The 26,558-nt window shown below is 37.2% G+C and overlaps 1 protein-coding gene across 1 annotated transcript in view; it reads left to right on the plus strand.

The window, feature by feature from the left end:
* usp43b (ubiquitin specific peptidase 43b) overlaps nucleotides 1-26,558 on the plus strand; it is a 150,406-nt gene that overhangs the window by 1,726 nt on the left and 122,122 nt on the right. The window contains exon 2 of the mRNA XM_036589579.1: nucleotides 16,439-16,576. Coding sequence (XP_036445472.1) covers nucleotides 16,439-16,576 — 138 coding nt within the window. The remainder of the gene's footprint in view (nucleotides 1-16,438; nucleotides 16,577-26,558) is intronic.

Genomic DNA, 26,558 nt, shown 5'->3' on the forward strand with positions numbered 1-26,558 from the left:
AAATACTAACCCTTACAGAAACATCACACAAATTTCACACATAAATGCAGTCAAATATGAAGTGTTAAAAAATAAGTTTTACAGGTAATATGAATAATATATCAGTGATGCAGTTTGAATAATATGTGATTATATGTGACACAAAGTAAATACGATGTATTGACGTGACATTATGATGACGTGACATAATGTGAATAGTTTGTGATCAAATTAGGGCTGCAACAAACGACTAATTTGATAGTCGAAGAATCTATCGATTATTCGGTTTATGAATCACTACCAAATAATTTTTATGTAGCTATTAGCTTTTAAATTTAGCTTGAGGTTGTTTTATGCATTTGCTAACTAACAATGAAGACAATAAAAATGAATAACATTCAAAAATTCACTGTTTTAAAGAACTTTCCTGCTAATACAAAAGATAAAAAAAAACTTCAATGTATTTTTCCTGTCAAAATTAATAACGAAGGATGTGCAAAGTAGCAAAATATAACAAAACTAAATCAGTTTTCCTTTAATCAAGTAAATAAAAAAATCGATCTAAATTTAAATCAATTTAAATTTAAACTCCGGTCTGTGATCTGTGCTCTGCTGTCTGTCTACACTCTGTTACAACTAAATTCTACAATCGTAGATCTTTACTGAAACGGGGAAAGTCAGCATCTCTGTGTGCTCTTGTGAGAGGCTCACTGTCCTCCGAGAGCAGATACAGCAGGGAAGATGCGCTCTAATGGAACTGAGGGGAAAGTGGTGAATGTTTGTGGCAAACTTCTCTATGAACAGTTAAATTTGAACGATTTTGTGTAAACACTTCATTTCATCGGTAACCCTTTGTCCAGCTGCCCTCTATGTTCACAGAGAACTACCTCCTGAAACTGCCAGTGGTGCTAAATGTTCGCGGAGAACAGAAAACTGTTTGTAAACGCTCCCCTGTGTTCACCAAGTTTGACCGCACTGGCGGCCTTGACGTTAAGACGACGATGCAGTGTTGAAACTGTAAAAGTGAACAGGGTTGCTGTGAATAATAGTTACTTGCTTCTCTGTTCCAGCTCCATTAACGATTCCAGAGAACATAAATTTCAAAATACAAACGTTACCGCTCACAACATGAAGTAGGACAGAATTTAACATTAACATTAGCTAACTAGCTCACTAGCACAACTATCGCCGTGTCCCAAGCCACACACTTCTGTACTTCACATACTACACTAATGAGTGTACTTCTGATAGTATTTGCGCTATTTTTACACACTATTTAGTGAGCTAGTATGCGGTTTGGGACGCGGTGTATCTTACCGACATGAATCGTCTTCATCCAGTGAGCCGACAAGTTTCCTCTTCAGATGCTCCAGCATGGAGGATGTGCTCCCGTGCCAGCTAAGGTTGCCTTTACAAATAGCACAACTGACAACCTTTTTTCTGAGTTTAGCTCTCACGCTCTTGAGGATTTTGTTCTTGAGGTAGCTATCATGCTGTTGTTAACTCTTCAGTGAGCGGTATCAAAACGTTCCTAGTGAGAGCGAGAAAGAAGTGTAATGACGTCACCAACTAATCGACTATTAAATTAGTTGCCAACGAATAATCGTTGCACCCCTAGATCAAATGTAACATATTACACCATTAAATCACACGTGTAAAGTATAAATGAATGGAACATAACATGAGAAAAATAAAAATGTCCATCACATATGAAATGTGGAACGCGTGAAAAGTGACATGAAGTGTGTAAAAACAATGCGTGATTATTCACAAGTTAAAGTCGTGTGACGTTAACATAAAGCTCAAAAACGAAAGGAGTGATCAATAACAAAGCAGTCCAGGTGCTGAACCAATAGGACAGAGTGAAATAACGCCCCCCACCCCCCAAAAAAGAAGGAATTAGGAACGCACTGTGAATATAGATTCTCTTTCTCACAAATGTTCTTAGTGCAAGTAAGTATTTAATCATTTGAAAATATTCAGGGAGTCTATCAAAATATAAGTGCATGGAAGGGAGTATATTGGATCTAGTTACTACCCTGGTACATGTGGTGTTCTGTCACTGCTTGCATAAACACATTAAAGACTGGAATTATGTGTGTATGTGTATGTGTGTGTTCAGATTTGGTTCTCTAATCTCTCAGTGTAGTTCTGAGTGAAGACTGTCAAACAGAAGTTAATCTGTAGGCTATTTGGCAGGGCTACAGCCACCACCACCCCATTGTGTGCATATTTGACCTGGCATTTAACTTAGCACACTTAATAACAAATAATATCTCTATTTATAGACCACTTTTCATACCATTGGCAGCTCAAAGTGCTTTATAGACAGGTGATAAAACAGACACAGCTATGAGTGTTAATTTAAAAGCATATAAGCCAGTGACACCGATCACATAAAAATATACAAAAGAGATGTAGAATTTAAATTAAATTCAAAGTTAAAGAGGTATGTTTTAAATGTTTCTTAAGAGTGAGCTTGATGGTCTCATAAAAGGTGGAATTGAGTTCCACAGAAGCATTATAACCAAACAAGGCCTCTCCACGTTATTCGTATTTTACAGAAGATATTTGCTGAAAGCCAGTATCAGCAGATCTAAGATCATGTGTTGGAACAAAAACAGACAAACATTCTGTGATGTAAACAGGTGCTTTAAAGTCATTTAGAACCATAAAAACTATTAGCAGGACTTTAACATCTATTTGAAAAGTTACAGGTAGCCAGTGCAGTTCTTTCAAAACGGGAGTGATATGATTTCTCTTTTTGTTTTTGTTAGGAACTGTGCTGCTGCATTTTGTGTGAGTTGTAGAGGATTGATTGATTTCTGAGGAAGCCCAGTAAAAGAGCATTACAGTAATCAATTCTGCTTGTAACAAATGCATGAACAAGTTTCTCCCGTCACTGTGAGACAGAAAAGGCATAGCTGAAACAGAGCTCAGAGCCTAAGATTACACCCAGGTTCCATACTTCAGGTTTGGTATACAAAGCTAAAGGACCTAGCTTCTCATGCAGCATTTTTCTCTGAATTTTAGTACCAAGGATCAGTACTTCAGTTTTTTTGTTGATTTAGTTGTAGAAATTTTTGTGACATCTGCTGAGAAATATCTGACACGCAGCTGGTAAATTTTTCAACAGAGTCTTGATTTTCAGAAGGAACGGAAAGTCATCAGCATAGCTAGGAAAACTGATATCATGTTTCCTAATGATGTCACTTAGAGGAAACATGTGAAAAGAAAAAAGCAAAGGACCTAAAAACTGAGGCTTATGTGTGAAGTGATAAGGTATTACCTTCACCAAGTCAGGTCCAATATAGTGAGGGCCAAGTTTGGCAAGGAAGAGAAATAAGACATTTGCAAGTTTGCAAGTGGCTCATTATAAAATAAATATCAGAGATGCCAGATTAGGCACCTTTCTACACCTGATCATTTCTTCAGAAATAACATCAACATTTTTACTGTTTTTCTTGGAATGTCCCAAAAGCTGCTCCTGAAATATTTACAAACAGACCCTGTTTGAAGGTCAGTCCTTCAGCACTGCAGGGCTGTAGTAATCGATTTGCCTGTCTGAAAAATGAAACAAAAAGTTGCAAGTTGGGGATTATCCACCTTATCAGTGTATTAGGTTATAACACCTTCTCAGGTTTCTGATTAAGATAGAGTGCCTTCAGAGGTCTTCTTCATTGGCTGCTGTTAATGTGGTGTGTCATAGCATCCAAGAACATGAGCTCACTGGGTGTGCGTGTATGTACAGAGTTATCACTCTTTATGATCGTGCACACCAAGAATGTTGAACAACAGCTGCACGCAGTGTTCTTTATTTTAGAACAGAATAAGGTATAATAAGTGGTGTGTGAAGACATCTTTACAAGAGATGACTTTTAAAGGTTAGGTAATTTACCCTACTAATTGTCAGTAATGAACGTTTCAGTTTATAAAGCTGTAAGTAGCTGCCCTAATATAACATATAACAAGGCAGGTTCCAAAAATGTACATGATGTGTACATTGATAAACTGACTTTCCTCAAAGCCTCAAAACATTCCTCTTGTTACTTTTAAATTCTTTTATATAAGGATGCATCAATATTGGAATTTTGGCCCAGTGCTAATATTCAATATTTTTCATACATGCATTTGCAGATACATAAACAATTATGAGATGTACATTTTGAGACTAAAGCTTCATGGATTAGTATGATGGACATATATAACATTTGCAGAGTATTACAAATACAGTACAATGAATAAAATGCAGACATTTTAGCACTGTAGCCCAGCATCTCCTAAATGATATGCTATTTCAAAGTACGAAGAAGTTGTAGAAGTTTTTGCCACTCAACCAAATGTTTGGCCACCCTAACTTTTATTCCTCCATTGTGAGTTTTTGAAGCCAAACTAAGTTGCAGTATCTCCCATCTTTCATAGAGCATGCGATCATAACTGACAGTTGCTTTTTACATTGATATATTGCTCTAGAATTACAAGTGCTATCTTCTGCCCTGGATTATTAAGCTTGCTGTGAACTGAAGTGAACTGATCCAGTATGTAATTGCAGAAGCTTTATGATGAATTACCAGCCATCCTAATTGTGTCTGTGAATGGGGTCCTTAACCTGACTGCAGGAGCAGAGGTTTCAGTTTTGAATTGCTATTATAAGATATATATATATATATATAGTACTAGCTTGGGGTGATCTGTTAGCTTTGGTACCTCACAAGTTCAGGTCCCATTGGACACCTCTACAATAGGCCACTCCATAGAGGGAGTAAATCCCATCTGCCTTCTTAAGCTTTACAGTAGACTGAGCCATATATATCAAAGTAGGAGGGACTGAACTGAAGATGATACAGTGTGGGAGAAATCTACAGTGGATTATTCTGCTCGAAATATTAAGGAGAGGAGGTGTTCATATAGCCTAAGGGCAAACCCAACTCTAGAGAAGCAGAAGTACAATTCTGTTTGCTGACTAGTGCATTTTACTCTTAGTATGTATGTGTTACCTAAGTGTCACATGCTAAAGGCCTATTTCTGTTGCATTCTCCTGCATACAGTAGATCTCAGTGCTAAAATAACTTGCCTACAAGGCCCGAGTAAATGCAGATCATTGACATAAGAGGAAAAGAAGTTTGCAGCTTTATTAAATTAAGGTTCTAGGTATATTGTCGGTTTTGCTTGTGTTTTTTTCTGTACTAATGAGCTAAGGTACACATAAAAGACAAGTAGGAATTGACCGGTACCACTTTTCCCCTTCCAAAATCAATATCGATACAAATTCTACATAGCCTTTAAATCCTAATATTTGTAAATTTCCACTTTTGATTTAAGCAGTGTGTGTATATAAAAAAGATCATAGTCATACATATAAAACCATAAAACCATTTTAGATGCTTAATAATTTTGTTTTTTTTTGCTATTTTTTATTTACAAATAATTAGTATTAACAGCCATATTTAATAAAAGAAACCAGATTTAACAAATGAAGTAAATTTCCAATATTTTTATTGTGCAAGTGATAAAAAACCAGAACTGAACCATTTATAGATGAACCTATGGAGTGTACATATATGCATGCAGCAGTTTCCCTGGCTCGGCAAAAAGAGTGCTCTGTGTACTCTTTTGGAGTTCAGTGAATATTACAGTCCTTCATGCTAGCAGTATCAGTGGCTGAACTGCAGATTTCTTAGCTTGATGGCCAGGTCACAAGACCACAGACCAGGTCTCAGGCCGCGAGACCACAGCACTGTCTGATACCACTCTCTGATGGAGACGCACCACAAGTGGGGATAAAGGATAGACTTGCGTGATTAGCGGGCTGCTAGCTAAAAGCCAAACTTAGGCTATAGACTATTGTTACCCCAAGAGACTGGCAGTCTCTTTCATATATCAGTCTAATGTTCGCTCCATCTATAACAGCTTGGAGTAACATTAACTCAGACTGTAACTGACTACACAGTGGGAGATGAGGGATTACTGAAGATGCCTAACTCGGCTATTCAAGTAAAGGGCTACAGTTAGCTGAGGGTGGGCGATATGACAATATTATATCGTTATCACTAGGCCTGTCACAATTGTCACATAATCACTTAATCATAGTTATTTGAGATGATAACAGTTATTCAAGCTGACTGCTTCTGTGCTAGATTTCCCAGTATTCCTCAAGCTGCAACAAGCAAAATGTGAATTGTGTGCGTTGGGTTGAGGCAAAGAAATGTAAATTTAAAAAAAAAGCAAGAAATGCATTCATTGATACATGGCATGGGGTACTCATTTCTAATTTCTTCTAGCTCTAACATGTTTAGAGAGAAGCACAAGTAATATGAATTTGTTGACTATGTAGTTAACTCTAATGTTTTAGCAGGCATGCTAACAAATTGAGAGTTTTGTTTTGGCTTATATTTTTACTCTCAAGAAAAAGTATAAGCTCTGCTTGACTAGACATGATTCTGTGTACCTGACACATTTGTGTGAGAGTGTGTTCACACACCCAGCAGCGTAGTTTACTAATTCAACAGTACTACCAGTGTTAGCTACACAGTAAGCTAGGAAGCAAGATGGCTAATAAGCCAATTTAGCCACTTTAATAGATTCATATAATGAACAAGGGAAGATAATCGAATCGTTAATTGTAATCGTTTATATGACAATTAATGGTTGGATAAAACTTCATGATCGTGACAGCCCTAGTTATCACGATAAAGTATGTAATGGTAAGCTTTTCGGAGCACCTCGTGGGTATCAACATTAATCAGTGAACACTTTGTCATTAAAAGGACATTTTGACTGAGCTATGATGTAACTGTCTAAGTATTCGCCCTAGTGTCTGGAGATCAAACCCTAACATAGCATAATTGAAAGCATCGTTGGTCCAGTTTAATTGCCTGTAGTGATACACTGTGTGAAATGTTGAGTAAAAAATAACTCTACTTCTTTTTGATAGCATATTTTTAAATGTGTTTTGCTGGTGGATTGTATCTGTTTCAGTGTATCAAACCTCAGAAAAAATAATTATCATAATATGTATCATGTATTGTGTAACTGTCTTCTTGTATTGTGAAATCAGTATCACAATATTTTGATGAATTGTCCACTCTTACGACTAACTATATAAAGCTACATTGACCCACTTAGCAGTCTTTACTTTCAGACATTGTTTTCAGGTCTAAAATGTGGATTTTGGTCTAGTGTGCAGGCTCAGCCCTTATTAAGTCATCATCTGACTCACTATTGCCTCAGATAATGTGGTATTTTTTATTTCTTGGAACTCATTGCTATCTCTGTAACATCCATTTACAGTCCACACTTTCTCATCTAAAAGGTATTAACTTAATCATAATGTAATGTGATGCTTCTCATAAATTCAGCCAAAACATTAATTAAGCATGATTAGATATTTCTTGGGGAGAGACAGATACCTGCATTTTGACCCAAGGTCTTGTGACTGTAGGGGTCTTGAGTTCATGTCTGGGACATCTAAAATTGTCTCACACAGCTGCATGAAGACATCATGACATGTCCTCATACCTCTGATTGGCTTAATGAATGCCTTACAGTAGACAAAGAGAGTAATCTATAAACAATCAAATTACCCCATAATTTAAACCTCCTGCTGTGTGAAGTATTTGGCAAAGCCAGTGTACTGTAACTATCAATCATACATGATCCATCATTGTAGAGATGAAGGCCAACAAATAGCACAGCAAGAAGTGCTAAGCAGGGGAACATATACAATGAAGTGCTGAAATTGTGATCCTGATGTTTGCCTTAGTTAATATCAAATGTTATAAAGCATGGTCTATTTTTAATCAGCAAAAATAGAACCTGAGTGACATAATGAGAGCGTTAGAAAAAAGAGAAATGCATTTGAAAAAACGCTTAAACTGCTGCTAGTAGCAAAATGTTACAAATACTGTATAAGCAAATTCATCTTCAGAGGAATTCTCAGTGTACATAACTTTATAATTTAGATTATTTTAAATGTGATTTAAGATGATTACACTGCTTTAACATGTGCAGTTCAACTTGTGTTTAGCTGATGAGTTAAAGTTGTGTTCAGTCAAGGCAAAATGAAAAAGGAGGTCAACTCAAAATACAAAATACTGTGCAAACGTCTCTTCATTTATTTAATTTCCAGTCATCCGGTCATAATTTCAGGTTATTCAATTTTCAGGAGGTATTTCTGAGGAGGTTAGATCTAAAATACTTGTATAAGAAGGGAAAATAATTGAAGAAACAGAAGTTTCCAAAACTGCAGTTAGAAAATAATTACAATACAGAGAAAACAGGCTCCTAACAACCATATAAGACCTGAGGACCACCAAAACTGGCACTATCAGATAAACAGTACTTAAAGTTTTCATCTTTGAGAGAGAAGAGAAAATCAAGCTCCACTTTTATTTCAGACCTGAGAAAAATCCACAGGTGTTTCTGTTCATCCTTTCACTATGAGAAAACAACACAGCACTATGAGTCTGAAAGGATGTGTAGCAGTTATGAAGGCATAACTGAGGAAAAGACACAGACAAAAAAAGAGAAAATGTGTGGATCAAACAAAAAAGCTACTGGTATTGTCAGAACAATAGACTGACCACAACCAGAGCCCAGACCTCAACATTGTGTGTTTGGTATTACTTGGATTGTGAGAAGCAGAAGATGCAACCAACTTCTAGGACTAAACTTTGAACTTGCAGATTTCTTCGGAAAGCAAGGCTCTTGAAAAGAATGAGAGCTGTAATAAATGCAAAGGGTGGACATACCAAATACTAAAAAATGTCACCTATGATGTTTAGTTGTTGAGTTTTTTTTCTGTTAAATATATGTTTTCTGCTTTTTCATAACAATAAGAAATTAGTAACTTGTACTTATTGGCTGCTTTGACTGGAAATTAAGTAAATGAATGGTGATCTGTGACTTTTGCACTGTACTGAGTAATCTCTGTCAAAATGCTCAGCTTCGTAACTCCACAGTGTTACAGTGTTTTGTCCTTGTTCTGATCTGAAATGTCACAACAAAATTCTTGACATAGTTGTAGTGAGATAAGAGTGTTCGGAGGCTATTTAAGCAGAAACTCAAACAAAGTAGCTGTTTAAGGGGTAGGTGACTTTTTTACAGGTGAGACAGGGGCTTGTATGACATTTCCTAGGTCTCAAATTTAGATTTATTTTCCTCAGTGTTTTTACTTTGTTTAACTACCAAACAAACAAACACTGAATAAAAATACACTTAAAATAGGAAGGCAAACACTAAATAGGGAAGCAGTTCTGTTGTAATATTATCACAGTGCATGGTTGTCATGACACATTCTAAAGATTTGGTGCATAACAACATGCAAGTAGTCGAAAAACATGCAGTGGTGGGCTTTATAAATAGCAGCTGACAACTTTCGCGATGAGGGGGAATAATTAATTTGAGAGAAAATGGAGGAAGATAACAAAGACGTTAAATACATAAAACACACATTTAGACAAACAGCAGTGCCTGTTTTTGCTTTGCTGCCCCAAGTATGAGGCGGGTGTAGAAGTTCAGTCTTAGATCATGGAGGTGTCAAGATGCTGTTAAGTTGGAATTTCTGCAGGTCCACTCTAAACGAAAGCTGGCTGCCCCCTTCATGCCCCATTGAAACCCTTTAAAACATAGGAGAGCTGTTTATGTTTCACAGTCAGCTCTGATGCTCCACCAGTCACTTAATAAAAACAAAGTAAATGGGCCAACTGGACCCCCTATGTAAAAAGCAATGAAAAAACAATAGTGCAGTATGTCTTTTAGGAGAGCATGACATCTTCCTACAGTTCTGGGAAGATAAAATCTTTATTATTATAAAATCTTTATATTATTTGTAGTTTTTAATATTTAAACACTCTGGTTTACAAACCAGTTCTTTAAATAATTGATCCATTGCCCCAAAAGAACCCTTTTGTCAGATTCTCTGTATGCAGATGACCTCAGAGTGCTATTGAGTTAATGTTTGACTGAGGTGAGCATTACGCACTGAGATAATGACCAGTCTTCTGTAGCATGTAAGTATTTTGAATCAACAGCAATCTCCAAGTGACGAATTAGATGGAGCGCTGACTGACCACATCCTTAGCAGAGTACCTTCAAAACTATAATTTCATATTGTGAGCTCAGTAGTATGATACTGTGGACAGCAAATAGCAGCTTTTATGATAACAGCCTTGCATAACTTAGACTTCATTGTTCTCTTTCTTATTAAGACTATTTTAGGCAATGGCCTATGGGAATTTATTAAAGCACACATGAAAAAAATATTTCTCCCCCTCATAACTTCCAGCTGAAATAGCTACGTCCTCACAAGATCTATCTAATTTTACTTATCTCAAAGATAAAGCTGTAGGCTTTGTTTTTTTCCTGATACTGTACCTTTCTGTGTACAAGTTTTTTTGGATTCCGCCATTCCGCGAACATTCATGGGTGCTCATGGGAACAAATCTAAAAGGTGTTAAATTGTGTTTGCTCTGCCATTTGTGTGACTGCTGATTTACTTTGTGCTCAGTGTCAGCTTGTGGGCTGTGTGAATGACTTGGCGAAAAATGGAGTTGCATGAGGAGGAAGGGAGGGAGGGAGAGTGGACGTTTTGTGGGCTTCAGCTGAAGAAAGCATTATTTACCATGTCTGTTCTTAGCCATCTGAGCTGAAAATGTCAGTCTTTTAGCTTGGTGTTTGCTCTCGCTATGTCTGAAGTGTCACTTTTCATGTTCAAGACTACAAGGTGACCACGTCGTCTTGGTTGTGGTTACGATTATGAATTCAACATGTGTCCTTGAGACATTTCAGCTGCAAAATGAAGGCTTAATCTACAGGAAGCTTCTTTTTGCTGATGCTTTTAACACTGACAGTTAGGGTTGGGCGACATGACAAAAATCATATCACAAGACATTTTCACAATACATGACACATCATGATATTTTAGCACACAGATATAATACACGAGTAGTGGTGCTTTTAAAAGCTGTTGAACTGGTGTATAACATCAATAATTTTTTTTGATCAACATTTCATACAACGCAGTATATTAAATCTAATTACACAGGGGTAATTATACTCTCTTTTTAATGAAAAATGCAGGTAGTCAGCATTCTATAAGTATTGATGATAAATATGATGTACTCAGAGAAGCATACTGTTTATCACAGCAACAAAGTGTATCACAATAATGCTAAAATATCATACTGCCCACTTTTACTGACAGTATACATTTCAGAATAAGCCATACATTTTTGTTCATTTCTGTAGTATTAAACATCAGGACCTTCTAGCCCTTCAGAAAAATTATTTCTATGACAATACAAAAATATGTAAAATTCAAACAATACAAAAATCTGTAATATTGAGTTCATTTTTATTTAATATGATTACCATTTCTGTTGTATTCCAACTCTCCAAGTATTGCAGTAATACTCTTTTTTCATTGTAAAGCTTTGGTAGGAAAGAAAAAGGTTAAAACCTTGAAACGTCCAGTGTGAAATTATCCATTCATGACTTTTTTCTTCATGATATATTGGTGGATAAAGTCAAGGGAGCTTTCCCAATGGTCAAGACTTCAAGATCTGAACTGAAGGCCGACATGTCAGATTAACCAACAACATAATTAGGAAGTGACAGAGGAATCAGCCACTCACATTTTGATTTTTAGTGGATGTGACCAGTTTTGTAAGAAAAAATGCAACTCTAGGTGTTCTGGTATTGTCAATGACTCCGATGACTGTAAATACAAGAGGTGGCTTGACCATTGCTGTACTGTACAAAAAGTTACTGTAAAACTGCTACGTCCAAGGTAAAATAAACATTAATATTTCTGTTACATGCTTCACATAAAAATATGTCTGCTACACACTTATATATAAAGCATAGAGTGTCAAGCTTCAAATGTCCATAATTGATCTAGAATGGCCAAAAAATATTAATGTGAATTGCTGTTAACTTGACTGTAACATATTACTAGAATATTAAAGACACTTTATTTTGAGTGGTCTTTTTAGATGAAACAAAGACGTAACAGACTCTCAGTAACATGTCAAAAACATGTGAGGGTTAGGATTAGGTTTTGCTTTGAGGTTAAGGTTAGGGTTAGGATTAGGGCGAGGGTGAGGGTTAGGTTTTGGGTAAGGTTGGTAAGGTTAGGAAGGTTAGGTTTTGTGTAATGGACGTAGCATATTAACAATACATCTACTTAGTGTAAGTAAGGTATCAACAGAACATCTACAAGATATTTACTTCGATGCATTTGGATGCTGCGCTACTGCTACTGCTACTTTTTGTGGTGAACAAAAAGGGTACTTACAATGGACAGAAAACTGAAATTATCTCCATAATACTACAAACATGTCTAATGTATGAAGGTGTATAGAACATGAAGGCATATGCAGAGTGAAATAGGCACTATATCTGCCTATTCAGAATGTTCTGGAATATTCATGCACATGAGTCCTGTAATCAACTCTATTTCCTTGAGAAGTGAATCAGCCAGTTCTGTCATATAATAATAATTAGTGATCACTTTGTGGATGCAGCATTCTCCTTGAACAAAGTTCACTTGAATAACTCCTTTGAAGATGAAATACCAGGGATGGTTACGTCCTGTAGAGTATATCATTGAGAAGACAAGCTTACCTACGTTTGATGAAGGCTCCTAAGTACATGCCCATTTTTTTGTCCTCTGCCTCTCTGTGTGAACGATATTTTGGATTATTAAGTTATCTCAGCCTGCAGTTCTTTTTTATAATCTGTCATTTCCTTCCAGCTGCTAGCTGAAGTTCATGTGGTTAATACGAGCATAATTACTCTTTGTGTCAGTCAGTATTAAGATGGAGATTTATGCAACATTATCTCCAGGCTCCAACTACCTTGTAATTACTGATTCTAGTAGCCTAGTTTTTTGATAGCTGTGTCCATGATGACATCTAAGAAATCTCAGATTGTGGACAGCTGAGAATCTTTGGTAGCAGTATCATAGCTTTTATTATTTTTTTAAAGAGGCCATGTACATTTTTCTTGCATTAAAATGGAGTTGGCCCCCCTTTGTGCCTATAACATCCTCCACAGGCTTTCCATAAGATTGTGGAGTGTGTCTATGGGAATTCGTGCCTTTTCAGTCAAAAGAGCATTTGAGAGGTCAGGCACTGATGTTGGACAAGAAGGCCTGGCTCACAATCATCATTCCAATTAATTCTAAATGTGTTTACTGGGGTTGTGATCCAGGCTCTGTGCAGGCCACTGTGACACACCATCCATCAAACCATGTCTTGATGGACTTCATTGTTGGTAAGTAGCGTTCTCCGGACATCCGCCAAACCCAGTTTTGTCCATCAGACTGTTAGATAGTGAAGCGTGATTCATCCTCCAGAGAAGATGTTTCCACTGCTCCAGGGTCCAGTGGTGGCATGCTTTACACCACTCCAGCCGATGCTTAGCATTGCGCACAGTGATCAGCTGCTTGGCCATGGAAACCCATTTCATGAAGTCCCTGACACTCAGTTCTTGTGCTGATGTTGCTTCCAGAGACAGTTTGGAATTCTGTAGAGGGTGATGCAACAGAGTACAGGCGATCTGTGAGGTTGTGTGGTCTACCGTTTTAAGGCTGGGTTGTTGTTTCTCCTAGACGCTTCCGTTTCACAATAAAAGCATCTACAGTTGACCGGGGCAGATCTAGCAGAGCATAAATTTCATGAACTAACTGATTATACTGCCAATATTTGTCTATGGAGCTTGCATGGCTATGTGCTTGATTTAATACACCAGTTAGCAATGAGAGTGGCTGAAACACTTGAACTCAGTAATTAGGAGGGGTGTCCACATACTTTTGGCCACATAGTGTAGGTATATATAGGTGATGTTTGTGTAGGTTTACATGCCAAAAACAGTCACAATTCATTTGTACGTGGTCATTGTTCTCTTCTTATCCCTTAGAATTAATCAATTAAATTCTCAGGCTTATTACATTCTGAGTGTTATTATTTACTAACTAGATGTGTGAATTGCTGAGTGATGAGTAGAAATCTGGACCTGCTGATGCTTTCTGGGTTTTGAAGTAGTTTTACAGGTTGGGTTCTTTGAAGTTTAAGACCAATATATGTAAATGACCTCTATTCTGATTGGTTGCCTTGTATTGTGGCTCTTCCAAAAAGAGCCACAACACTCATCATGACTTCGGTATGAATAGGAGGGCAAAACTGCTGTAGGCTGAGTAGGTGGATATATAATTGTGTTGGTCATTGTAACATCACAAAAACAGTGAATTGAAAACAAACTGTTTTTGCAGTTTAGTTTCCATATATCACGTGGATGGTACATAATATTTACTAGACCAGTCTTGAGACCATGTCAGAGATAGTCTTTGTTGTGACCCCATTTTTACACTTTTTTGTAAAACTATCATTACTGGATATCATTCAGTGCTGTAACGATTACTGCAACATCCCAACTATGGTTTCACAGTTGGATGAGGTAAAGCACATTTTAAACTAGTGCTGTAATGCACCACTACAGCAGTCACGCAGTTATGGGTCTACAGGTGGTTTATGAGGTAGAAAGTACCCAAACATTGCTTTTATTTTAAACATTGCTCACGTTTAAAATAAAATCTGCACTCTGATTGGCTAACAAGGAAATAAATAGGTCACTGCTCTCCTCTTTTTGCATCCGGTTACATTACACATTTCATTTTCACATTTCAACTATTTACAGTTCTTATTATAATAATATTTGATATTATTATCAATTATGAATGCATATATTCAGAAAAATTCCTAATCTGGTCTTGACTCTGACTCGGTTTCTCCTTGTTTTTAGTCATGTCGTCCCCCTAACAGTCTCGACTACAATGTTATATACTATATCAAACTCTCATTTCAAGTGTTTTTCTTGGTAAACCTATAAATCACGGCTTGCCTTGATTTATGCAAACTCACCCCTTTTTGGTGTAATTCATTGCCATTCGGTGTCATTCACAAAAATCGTGTAGATTGAAGGGTTTATCGTTTTGGGAAGTGGTGTGGGGGTGTCTGCTGCCAACAGAGAATTCTAAGAGAGAACCCCGCCTCTCCACCAAACATAGCTCAGCAGCAGTTCATGATTAGTATTTGGCCAACCCACAGATATAGTTAAATCCTTATGGGCCAATCAGAGCTAACATTACTGAAAAGTGAAAAGGTAGTCACATTTCAATGGGCAGTGAAGTTGATTTCATTTTTGTATGGTTTTACGTTTGTTTTTGTATAGTGAGATTTCTTTCTTCAGTAGCTTTACAACGGTGATATGTGTTAGTGATTAAGAGAGTTATTTTCCATTTAGTTTTCATCTGAAACTGATGTAGAACATTGAATTCTGTGGACTGCTGTAACCGCTGTGAGAGCAAGTGGCAATCATCATACTGTACCTACGGTCCCAGTAAAACAGAAATGATGGGCAAAGGTTTTAGAATAGGATTTATAATACATGTGGGGTCTCAAAAGGAAATGTATGCCAAATTTCATACAAAATGACTTTGTTATGGTAAGCAACCAATTTTTAACAAATAAATCGAAATACATAGAAAACAGTACAATTTTGGGACAAAATTTTGCATAGATGTTGATGTCAATGAATTGGATAATTCCATAGCAGTTATCTCTGTATTTTTGTCTTACAGTGCACAAGACTTTTCATGTTAAAGTTAATGCAGTTTTCTTCTAGGAACGATGCTGCCCGACCCACTACAGGGGAGTGATTTCTGAACTTGTCTCCTTTTTCACTGCTCATGTGTTTGTCTTTTATTTAAACTATGCTTGTCACAGGCATAATTTCAAGAAGAGCTTTTATAAAAATTGCAAATTAGAAACCTTGGTCCTTTGTGTTGAATGTAGATCTGATACAGCTCTTGAAGATCACAGACTATTCATGCTTTGCGAAAACATGTTCTAGCACTCTATGACAGATCCCTGTCTATAATTACATATCACAGTGATGGCAAGAGAAGACAGAAAAGCAGAGCTGGTCTGAGGCAATTTGTTAGTGGATATCTCTACAGATATGCTTGATAAAAGTGTTTTTGGTTACAGATTTGTGAGGAATAGTCACAGACTGCTGTTATGTGGCAGTGATTGCACACTTCCTATGCTAACAAAGCCATGATCAGCAGTGAGTAAACATCATTCAACTATGCAGGCAGAATGCAATTTACATCCTCCAGCTGGTCCCTTTTGCATCCCAGCTCCTAACAAGCTGTCAGTTTCTGCATCAGATTGCTAGCTGCTATTTTTGAACACCACTTTTATTCGAGACTCAATGGACAACACACAAGCAGGCTAAATGTATGTGTGAGGAAAATGTCTTATTCATGAAGCTGTAGTTTGCTAACCACTGTTCTCAAATAGGAATGTGCTTGTTATGTTTGTTATTATTTTAACTGTGTTAAAAAAAGAATATTCTGTTTACTTGGAGCCCGTATGTTATGTCTTCTCAATTCCAGGTAATTGTGTCTAAGTATGGTGCGCAGTTCCGAGGAAATTCTCAGCATGATGCTCTGGAATTCCTGCTGTGGCTGCTGGACCGCATCCATGAGGACGTCAACTCGTCTTCCCCATCCACGAGCAAAACCTGTGGGAAGGTCAGAGGAAAAGTTCACCAGTTTTCAAAACTTAAACAAACAATAGCAATGAACTGGACTATGTTAACTATGTTAACAGTCTCAAATAGAGGTGTCACTGTCAGTAGTGATTGAGTAGTCTGCTCATTATTTACACAATTATTCGAGTGACCAGAGTTTTGAAAAATGGCCAGACAAAGATAGACATGTCTGAACAATAAAAGCCCTGCATAACTTTTCAAAGATTCTGAAATACTTTACTGGAATGTAACCTTCGAAGCTTTTGAAAAATATTAAAATGCATATAAATTAATTTCAATCAGTTTCTTATTGTAATGTGCATTATCATCATTCTATTTACCAATCATTGCCATTTCATCAAGAAGGTCAATTTTAATCAGTGACTTTTATAATTGAGTAATTATGACAACCTAGGTCTCAAACTTTGGAAACAGCTCTAGGAATTGTCTTACATCTACCCACTAAGTAAACTAAGTAAGATTTTGGAAAATCTGCTCTACATCTGTTCTTCAACAACCTTAAGAAGTTTGTAGCAGCCCAAGTGCAAGCCTATGGGTTTCCTGTCCACTCTGAGCTACATCATGATGGTCATCTGCTTCCACTCTTAGGGCTCCAGGTTTGGGGAACAAACACAAAAACTGTAAATATAATCATCCTTAAATGTTCTGGAACAAAAACATTTGAAAATGTTTGCTCTGTGTAGCTCACTAGCTTGTTATTTATGTCTTACCTATAAATTCCCAACTTCTTTGGATCAACATCACACCCCATAATGTCGTTTCCTCTATTATTTCATTTTCCAGGACTTATATGCTAAGTACATGATATTTTATGCTTAGTCTGTCTATGTATTCGGTATACAGACAATGGACATTTTGAATACCCTCTGTGCTTTTCTTTTACATTACTTTGTTATGATACAAACATGTCTATGCATTTTTAAACAAGGAACTTGTGAACTCTGTTTACAACAAGTAACATGTTGCATGTGGACGTATTTTGATCATAGCAAGTATAAATTCTTACGGGCTTCCTTCATAGCTCCAATGAACGGAAATGTTAAAATACTGGTTCTGCTCATAGCAAATGATTGATTTTTCTGAGGCTTGCTCTGTGTAACAACCCACCAGCTTTAGCACTGAGCTCAGAGCGATCAGAGTATTTCCTGATAGTGTCAAGGTTTCTGCCGCTGGTCAGGTCCTGGCACCACTTTCCCTTGTTCTGTCTCAATGAGATCATTGTATTTTTACTAGGTCATCAGTCATTGGTTTGATGTTGGTGAATGAAATGAGGTACTGTTTTGGCTGGCTAATCAATTCATGTGAAATGAACTTGTACTGCTGCTTACAGTGGCTTAGCTGGATAAGATGCATTGATTTTTTTTTATTGTTGTTTAATTGTTGCTTCTGGCGCTACCAATTTTTGTCTCTGGTCGTAAAAACCTAATCATTCTTCTATGTGAGGTTGCTTATACTAAGTGTACATTTTTGAGTAGATATTGATTTGTGTGTGTGTGTGTGTGTGTTAGTGAGAGAAAGAAAAAAAGACTAACTTAGCTTTCATTCTTGCTCTTGCTATCTCTGAACCTTTAGGCTATGCTTATGGCTATGGCCCAGCTTTATTACCCCCTGGATAGTACTTTCATCTGCTCTGTTGATACCCTTTTTGGAGAGCTTGATCTATTATTTAAAGAATGTTTTTTTTTTTGTTCACCCCTGCTTTCACTGTGCTATCAGGGCTTCACTCAGAAGGACCATCCAGATGAGATACAGTTATTTAGGTATGGAGGTAATATTTAGGGGTTGAAGGTTCAAACAGTGGTGACATTATTTGTTTTGCACTTCGACTAGAGTTGGGTGAAATGGCAAAAAAATAATATCATGATGCTTCTCGAGATGCAGTAGGGTCAGTCAGGTCCTCTGTACATCACTACAATGGATCTGAAATGAAACAACCAAAAAGTGATTGAAGTGCAGCTCTTCAGCTTTAATTAAGGGGTTTAACAAAAATATTTCATTAACTGTTTAGGGATTACAGCCATTACAGGCTCAAAACATAATTGGACAGTTGACTGGTAAGCAGTTCCATGGTCAGATGTGGCCTGTTCCCTCATTATTTCATGACAGATTAAGGAAATAAAACGTATGGAGTTGATTCAGAGTGTTTAATATGCATTCATTAGCTGTTCCTATGAATTCTTTATATGCAAACGTGACGATGCAAGTGAAAGGGCTGTCATTAGGCTAAAGAAACAAAACAACCCTATCAGACAGACAGCAGAAACTTTAGGAGTGGCCAAAATTAACAATTCAGTACACTCTTGAAATAAAGAAATACATTGGTGACTTCAGCAACACCAAAAGGCCTGGAAGACCACAGAAGACAACTAAAGTGGATGACTGTAGAATTATTTCTGAGAAAAACCTCTTCACAACATCTAGTCAAGTCAAGGACATTCTAGAGGAGGTTGGCATATAATTGTTGAAGACAACAATCAAGAGACGCCTACATGAATATAAATACAGGGGGTTTACCTCAAGATGCAAACCACTGGTAACACTCAAGAACAGAAAGGCCAGATTAGACTTTTCTAGAAAACATCTAAAAATGCATGACCAGCTCTGGAGTAAGGTTCTTTGAACAGATTAAAACTAAGATTAACTTGTACTAGAATGATGGGAAGAGAAGAGTATGGAGAAGGAAAGGAAAGACTTATGATCCAAAGCATACCACATTATCTGTCAAACATGGTGGAGGTAGTCTTACAGGGCATGTATGGCTGATAATAGAACTGGGTCACTGCTGTTTATTGACGATGTGACTGCTGATAGAAGTAGCAGGATGAATTCTGAAATGAATAGAGCTATAATTTCTGCTCAGATTCAGTCAAATGCTGCAGAACTGGTAAGATGTCGCTTCAAAGTACAGATGGATAATGACCCAAAACGTACCACGAAAGCAATTCAGGAGCTTGTTAAGGCAAAGAAAAGGAATGTTCTTAAATGAGTCAGTCACCTAGTCACAACCCAACCGAGCATCCTTTTCACTTACTGAAGACAAAACTGAATGCAGAAAGACTCACAAACAAGCGGCAACTGAAGGCGGCTGCAGTAAAGGCCTAGCAAGGCATCTCAAGGGATAAAACTCAGCATTTGGTGATGGATTTTATGCAAGTATTAACGGTATTAAAAATAATCCTTATAATTATAATTATGTTAGCTTGCCCAGTTTCTTTTGAGATTGTGAAAATGGAGAGATGATGTAAAAGGGCCTGTAATTCCTAAACAGTTAATATTTTTGGGCAATATTTTTGTTAAACCCCTTGAATTAAAGCTAAAAAGTCTAGTCTCAATCAAATTTTAACTACTTAATTTCAAATCCATTGTGATGGTGTACAGAGGCAAAAATTACAAAAATTAAGTCACTGTTCAAATACTTATGGACCTGACTGTATTTTGTTTTTCTGAGGTTTGACAAGAAAAGTCTGAGTATAAATGATTTTTATTCAATATTTCACATACTGTGCTGCACAATTGAACAGGCTTAAGTATTTTGTCTTTGTAATGAAGCATGCAGTTGGTCAGCATTCTTAAAATACTGACAATATCTGTAGTATGTGAAAAGCATATTCTGACATATTGTGATGTAAATTATCACGATAATGATGAATATCTTCTTCACTCAGCCCTGATTCCAGCTAATCTATAAATATCATATTTCTACAGTAATGTAATACATTCATATAAGGTATTGAGGATAGCAGGACTAAAGTGTGCTCCAACAGGCTTGTTATTCAGAAACTGGCCATGATGAAAGGACTTTTTGACTCTTGGGTCGCTCTGTCTCTTTTCTAAATGTCCAATAAACCCTTGTTCTTTTATTGGAAATTACACCCTGTATCCTCACTATAGCACAGGAGGCTCAAAATGATGGGTTGTACAAACCTAGATAAACTAGAACATTCCTTAGTCTTGAGATGAAAACACTAAATGCCCAATGTAGTAAGCCTTTTGCATCAGTGTCATGCGCAAATAGGACAAATTCTGCCTGTGTAATGTAATAAAAATGTGCAGTTTGTGCATGGAAAACACACTTTTCTTTCTCAGGCATATGCATTCGAGTGTTGCACAAAACTTGAGAGTATCGTGCAAAAAGTGGACTGAGATTTTAGATGTGGTGGATTTCATATTTCACTTGATTTAGTAAAGGTTGAGCAACTCATGGTGGCTAGTTTTAGGGCAATTCCCCCCCCCCTTTTTAAAACCAGACGTAAATTGGTGTTTGGATCTCAAAAGAGTTGTCGAGAAACTTCCTTTAACAAGAAGACACAGTGGTTAGACAAAGGCACAACTCTAAAGCATGTGGTGAAAGACTTTATCACTAGAATAACACTGCTTAAACTCGGGACCAGGTGTACATGTGTGAGAAGACAAAGCACAAGATATGTCTTGATGTGGCCGTTATATGTACGTGCAGTCCATGTTATTGTTTCACAAAATAAATTTTCTAATCATTTATCTACACTAATGTCTCTTCACCAGTAAGCCTCTTATTTTCTGTTTTGTCTTGAGCTAGTTGACGGGTCCATTATTTTACTGCCTCCTTTTAATCCTCACAAACAAGCAGCTATTAGGTCGAACTACACATAGTTTGTGTGAAAAGCTGCAGTCTTAAATTCAGGTGCATTGTGGCCACGTGTTGCTGTGGCTTCAGGGCAAATTTTGCTCTGTGTCTGCACTCATACACACATCTGTGCCTGATTATTTAGAATTTTTTTTTAATTAAAATTTAAAATCAAACATTTTTGTCCCAACATGTCTTAAAGTGCAATTTTAAGTCCATGAAAAATGCTGCATTTAGAGTCTTTTCTACCAGCTGACTATTGGCAGGATTGGGTCATGCTGACCTTTTCTGGTAGAACAGCGATCAGAGGATGTCTGTATCTGGCCACTGTCATCACAACACCGACAAAGCTGCTCCTGTCAGAATCCACCATCAGTGATAGACTCTGTTACTGCAAGCGTCACTTTGATGATAATCACAGCTATTTAGTGCAAATGCATTAAATGGATAGTTTGGTGATTTTACATATTAACATCTATGTCCTCATCAGCAAGAGAATATTTTTGAGCTATGTTACAACTTAGACTCTTGATGATGGAGACAAACAACAAGAGGTGGGGCACTTTACATTACCGTATCCCACTCAGGGGCACTGTTTTCAAAAAATCATAACTTGCATCCAAAAATATCTCACACACACACACACACACACACACACACACACACACACACACACACACACACACATAGATTGTGAACTAACAATCTACTATGGCTACTACTTCAGATAGGATACCTGAAGAATAATATCTGGATAAGAACAGCTTTGTGGGTTATATTACACATGCGTAAGTATGACCATACAAGTTTGAGGCAGAATACAGTGCTACCGAACTTCAGCAAAGACAGGAGGAGCTAGCAGTGAGAGCAATGCTCAGCAGCCAACTGAGATAGTAGCGAAGCATGCTGAGCCAGAACATATGGGTGGAGCTAGTAATGATGCAAACCACTGATTGGTCAAATGCAGTTGGCACAGAATCATGCGGTGTCACTGTAGTCACATTGCTGTTATTTTAAAATCATTGTGTGTGAATCTTCACATAAAACCAAACACAGAGTATAAGGTAAATCAGGACATGAAGCCATTGTCGCTACTATTGTTTAGTGTTAACAGTAGAATTGTGTGAGTAATCATGTGACCACACAAGCTGAAGAGAACTCTGCCTACTTTTTGTTTTGCAGTGTGAAAAGGACACAGGTAGTCAGCCAGGGTACGGATAGAATTTGCAACCATCCCACGCTGTACTGTGCTTTGCTGTAGAAAAACACCACAAGTAGCTGGGTGGTGTGTTGCACTGCATTGTGGAAGTTGTTGTTTTCATAGATAGCGTATGAAGATCTCAGTGAAAATGAATATGTAAATGTCTTGGGTTCTAGTGGAGCAATTTGAACCGTTCTTATGTGATTAATTTTCAGTAATAGTATAAGACAGTGGGGAATCATCTCTTTAATAAGCTATTACAATGTTCACATGACTGAAAATCATTGTTAGGTAGAGTTTGATAGTTTTAATCTTTAAAACTTATGTAAATGCAAAGACAAAAGATTCTAAGGCCCAGATATTGTCACATTCTCTTCATGTTCTCTTCATGCTACACTTGCAAACAATGCAAAACCTAAATCTTTAAGCAAATAATTTGTTCGTTTTTTAGGGTTTTGTTTTTATGTCTAAAGCCAATTTACCTAAACATTTACTTTGTGTTCAGTAAGTCTTCGCATTTCTATTATTGCTGTAGCCTATGATGATTAATCATTAAACCTGGTAGACATTTGCACTGGTAAAAGACAAATCAGCTGTTATTTTATTTTGGTCCTCCATGCAGACCTTCATAACGCCTAATACAGACCCAGAGTATAAACCCACACTTTGTCTCTCCTTGATGACAGCTTAAATGCTTTGCTTTTTTGTCTGCTCTGTTTTATTCATTATATTTCGGTTAGAATATCTTACGTATTTGATGTAGGTCAGAGAGCTTAGATAAGTGCACTGCTGTTCAGGCTCAAGAGTTTACCATGGGTGGAATGACCACCTAATGCCGGGTTAAGAAAAGACTTCATGAAGCTCTTGTAGTCATGTGATGGAATTTTAGAGCTTCCTGCCTTTTATCACCGGTGTGAGTATGTGGCCAAGATAGAGTTTTGAATACCCCCTAAAGTCCATTTGACTATTCCTGTTTGATGCCAAGTTGGGGAATTCCAGGCATCACTGCAGTTTGAAAAGTGTATTTGTAGTCAACACATGCATTTTTATGTGTGTCTGTATCTGTGTCTGTGTGTGTTGAGCTCTTTGTGGGTACCAAATACTGGAAATGATGGAAAATGCTTTTGTTTGCAACAAAAATTACAGCTTTCATTTTTAAAACGTATAAGCGCAAAGATTTCCTTTTTTCCCAGGTTAAGGTTTGGGTTAGAATAACTGATACAAAAGTCATGAAAATCCACAAAGAGAGGAATACAAAGTTGTGTGTGTGAAGGCCAAAACATTTTGTTAAATAACTGGTGTCATATCATGGGGTGGTAAAGAAATTAGCATTTTCCTTTGTAGCAGAAACCACAAAAGATAACTTCATGACAGCTATCTTAGTCACAGTGCAGGTCGTTCTGGGGCCATGACTGATTCTCAGTGAAAAGATAATGTTTCCAGCATGTTTCACTGGGGACAGGATAGAATGTTATTAATTTGTATAATAGTTGTAGTTGGTAGGTTAAAAGCACAAGCTTTGTACTGTTGAAAATAAAAGAGCTAAATAAAAATGAATAACAAAGAGCCAAAATACTTAGCCTAATTGTTTTGGCTCAGTGGAGGCTTAAAATTCTCAAACACTTGCATACATATACAAGTGCACGTGGAGGACTTTGCTCAAGCAAGAAAATCTATTGTGACATTTGTCTCTAATGTGTAGCCAGCCCCGTGTGGAGCGAGCTACGCAGGGGAGTGTGTGTAGACACCAGCGTTTCCATGCATCTCATTTTTATCAGCATGAAAACATGTGGGCTGCTAGGGCAGCGCTTGGTACTGCAAGAATAATCCCAGCACTCCCACAGCACTGTACCTTCTAATGGGATTTGTTCGCACGGGAGTATCCCTACTGCTTAGCTTTCGTCCTTCATGTCTTCTGCTCTTTCTTTCTTTTATTCAATGGCGTTCATGCTTCCTTGCCAATGCGAAGACGTTTCCTTAGAACTCGACCCCCCTTGGAGCAGAGCACATGACTGTCAAGCGAAAAGGGAAAAAATGGGGTCTTTGGACTGATGAAAATCTCTGAAGGCCCTCCTGCAGTGCTCCACACAGTTAGGCTGAGCTCCTGTATCGATTGTATGTGATGTTCAATAGCTTCAAGGCCACACTCTGTTTGTAGCCTTTTTTTGTTGGGTGTGGTTATACGGTTAATGCTAAAGGCAAAAAGTTTTAGTTAACATGTAGTTTCCCTAAAGAAGCGTTTCTCAACACCACTCTCCAGGACCCCTTTGCCCAGCACAGTATCAAGTATTCTTTGCCTTAGCACACCTGATCCAACACATTCATCATGAACTGATGAGCTGGTTCAGGTGTGAAGCAGAAATGCTTGAAACCACACAGGGCAGTGGGTCCCTACAACTAGAGTTGAGAACTACTGCCCTGAAGCAGTTTGTTGGGTAAAAAAGCTATAAAATCACTGAACAATAACTGAAGAGAAAAGTTTGACAGGTTTTCTCCTGCAGAAAAGGCACAAAAGTAAAACATTCTTAGTTGTCAGCCTGTATGGTATTGGAAGAAATTGCAGTATTTTAGGTTTTGTGTATATGTTAAAATACATTAATATGGCTGGCCCCAAATAGTATTTTATTATTTACAAACAAGTACCTGAATACTAATTCTCAAAATCACTGTGGAAAACAATAATATTTACATTGTACAACCCCATCACCAAAAACTTGGGATGCTGTGCAGAATGTAAATACAAATAGAATGCTATGATATGTAAATCATGTAAACTGTATTTTTAAAGGAAAATACTACAAGGACAACACATCAAATGTTGAAACAGAAAAATGTTATTGTTTTTTGAAAAATATTTGCGTATGTTGAATTTGATGCCAACAATACATTTCAAAAAGGTTGGGACAGGTGCATGTTTACCACTGTGTTTCATCAACTCTTCTTTTAACAAACTTTTGAACTGTGCACTGATAACAAGCTGAATGGTCTTTAGCCCAGAGGACACAGTATCCATGATTTCCAAAAACAATTTCAAATGTTGATTGGTCAGACCACAGGACACTTTTCCACTTCACCTCAGTCCATTTTAAATGAGCTCGGGCCCAGAGAAGGTGGCAGTATTTCTGGATCCTGTTTATATACGGTTTCTTCTTTGCGTTTTAGATTTTTAACTTGCATATGTGGATGCAGCGACGAACTGTTTTCACAGACAGCAGTTTTCAGAAGTGTTCCTGAGCCCATTTCGCTACAGAATCCTGTTTTTAATGCAGTGCCGCCTGAGGGCCCGAAGATCATGGCCAGCAAATACTGGTTTTTGGCCTTGTCCCTTGCATACAGAGATTTCTCCGGATTCTCTGAATCTTTAATGTTATTATGTACCGTAGACGATGAAAAGCAAAAGTTATTTGCTATTTTACATTGAGAAATGTTATTCTTGAATTGTTGCACTATTTGCACATGGAGTGGTGAACCCCTCCTCATCTTTACTTCTGAAAGACTCAGCCTCTCTGGGATGCTTTTTTATACCCAATCATGTTACTGACCTGTTGCCAATTAACCACCAGGTGTTTTTCTTTAGCATTACACAACTTTCCCAGCCATTTGTTGCCCCCGTCCCAACATTTTTGGCATGTGTTGTTGGCATCAAATTCAAAATGGGCATATATTTTGCATGAAACAATCAAATTTCTCAGTTTCAACATTTGATATTTTGTCTTTGTACTATTTTCAATTAAATATTGGGTTTAAATGATTTACACATCATTGCATTTTTTTGGAATTAAATAGTTTTATTTACAACCATTTTAATTGTGATAAATAATCACAGTTTTATTGTTAGTTTTTATTCAAACTTGTGATGTCTCCATGGTATACCAGCCTCTTATTGCAAAATTCTTTTTATCTAATAATTTAAAATGCTCCCACTGAGGCATTTTTGTTTATTTAGCTTCAGTGTTTGCATGGAAAGCACTGCAATATGTTGCGCTGTAAGGAGAGAGAACATGGATGCCTGGCATGAATTTATGAATTTATGATGCATTAAACCAGCTATAATTTTTCATAAATTAACAGTAACAATAACAACAGAACAGTACTCAATTATTCAAAATATTTGGGCCGGCCCTACACATTGGTGAACCCATAATGTAACTTGCTGAA

Source organism: Colossoma macropomum, unplaced genomic scaffold (assembly GCF_904425465.1).
Source record: "Colossoma macropomum unplaced genomic scaffold, Colossoma_macropomum, whole genome shotgun sequence".
Lineage (NCBI taxonomy): Eukaryota > Metazoa > Chordata > Actinopteri > Characiformes > Serrasalmidae > Colossoma > Colossoma macropomum.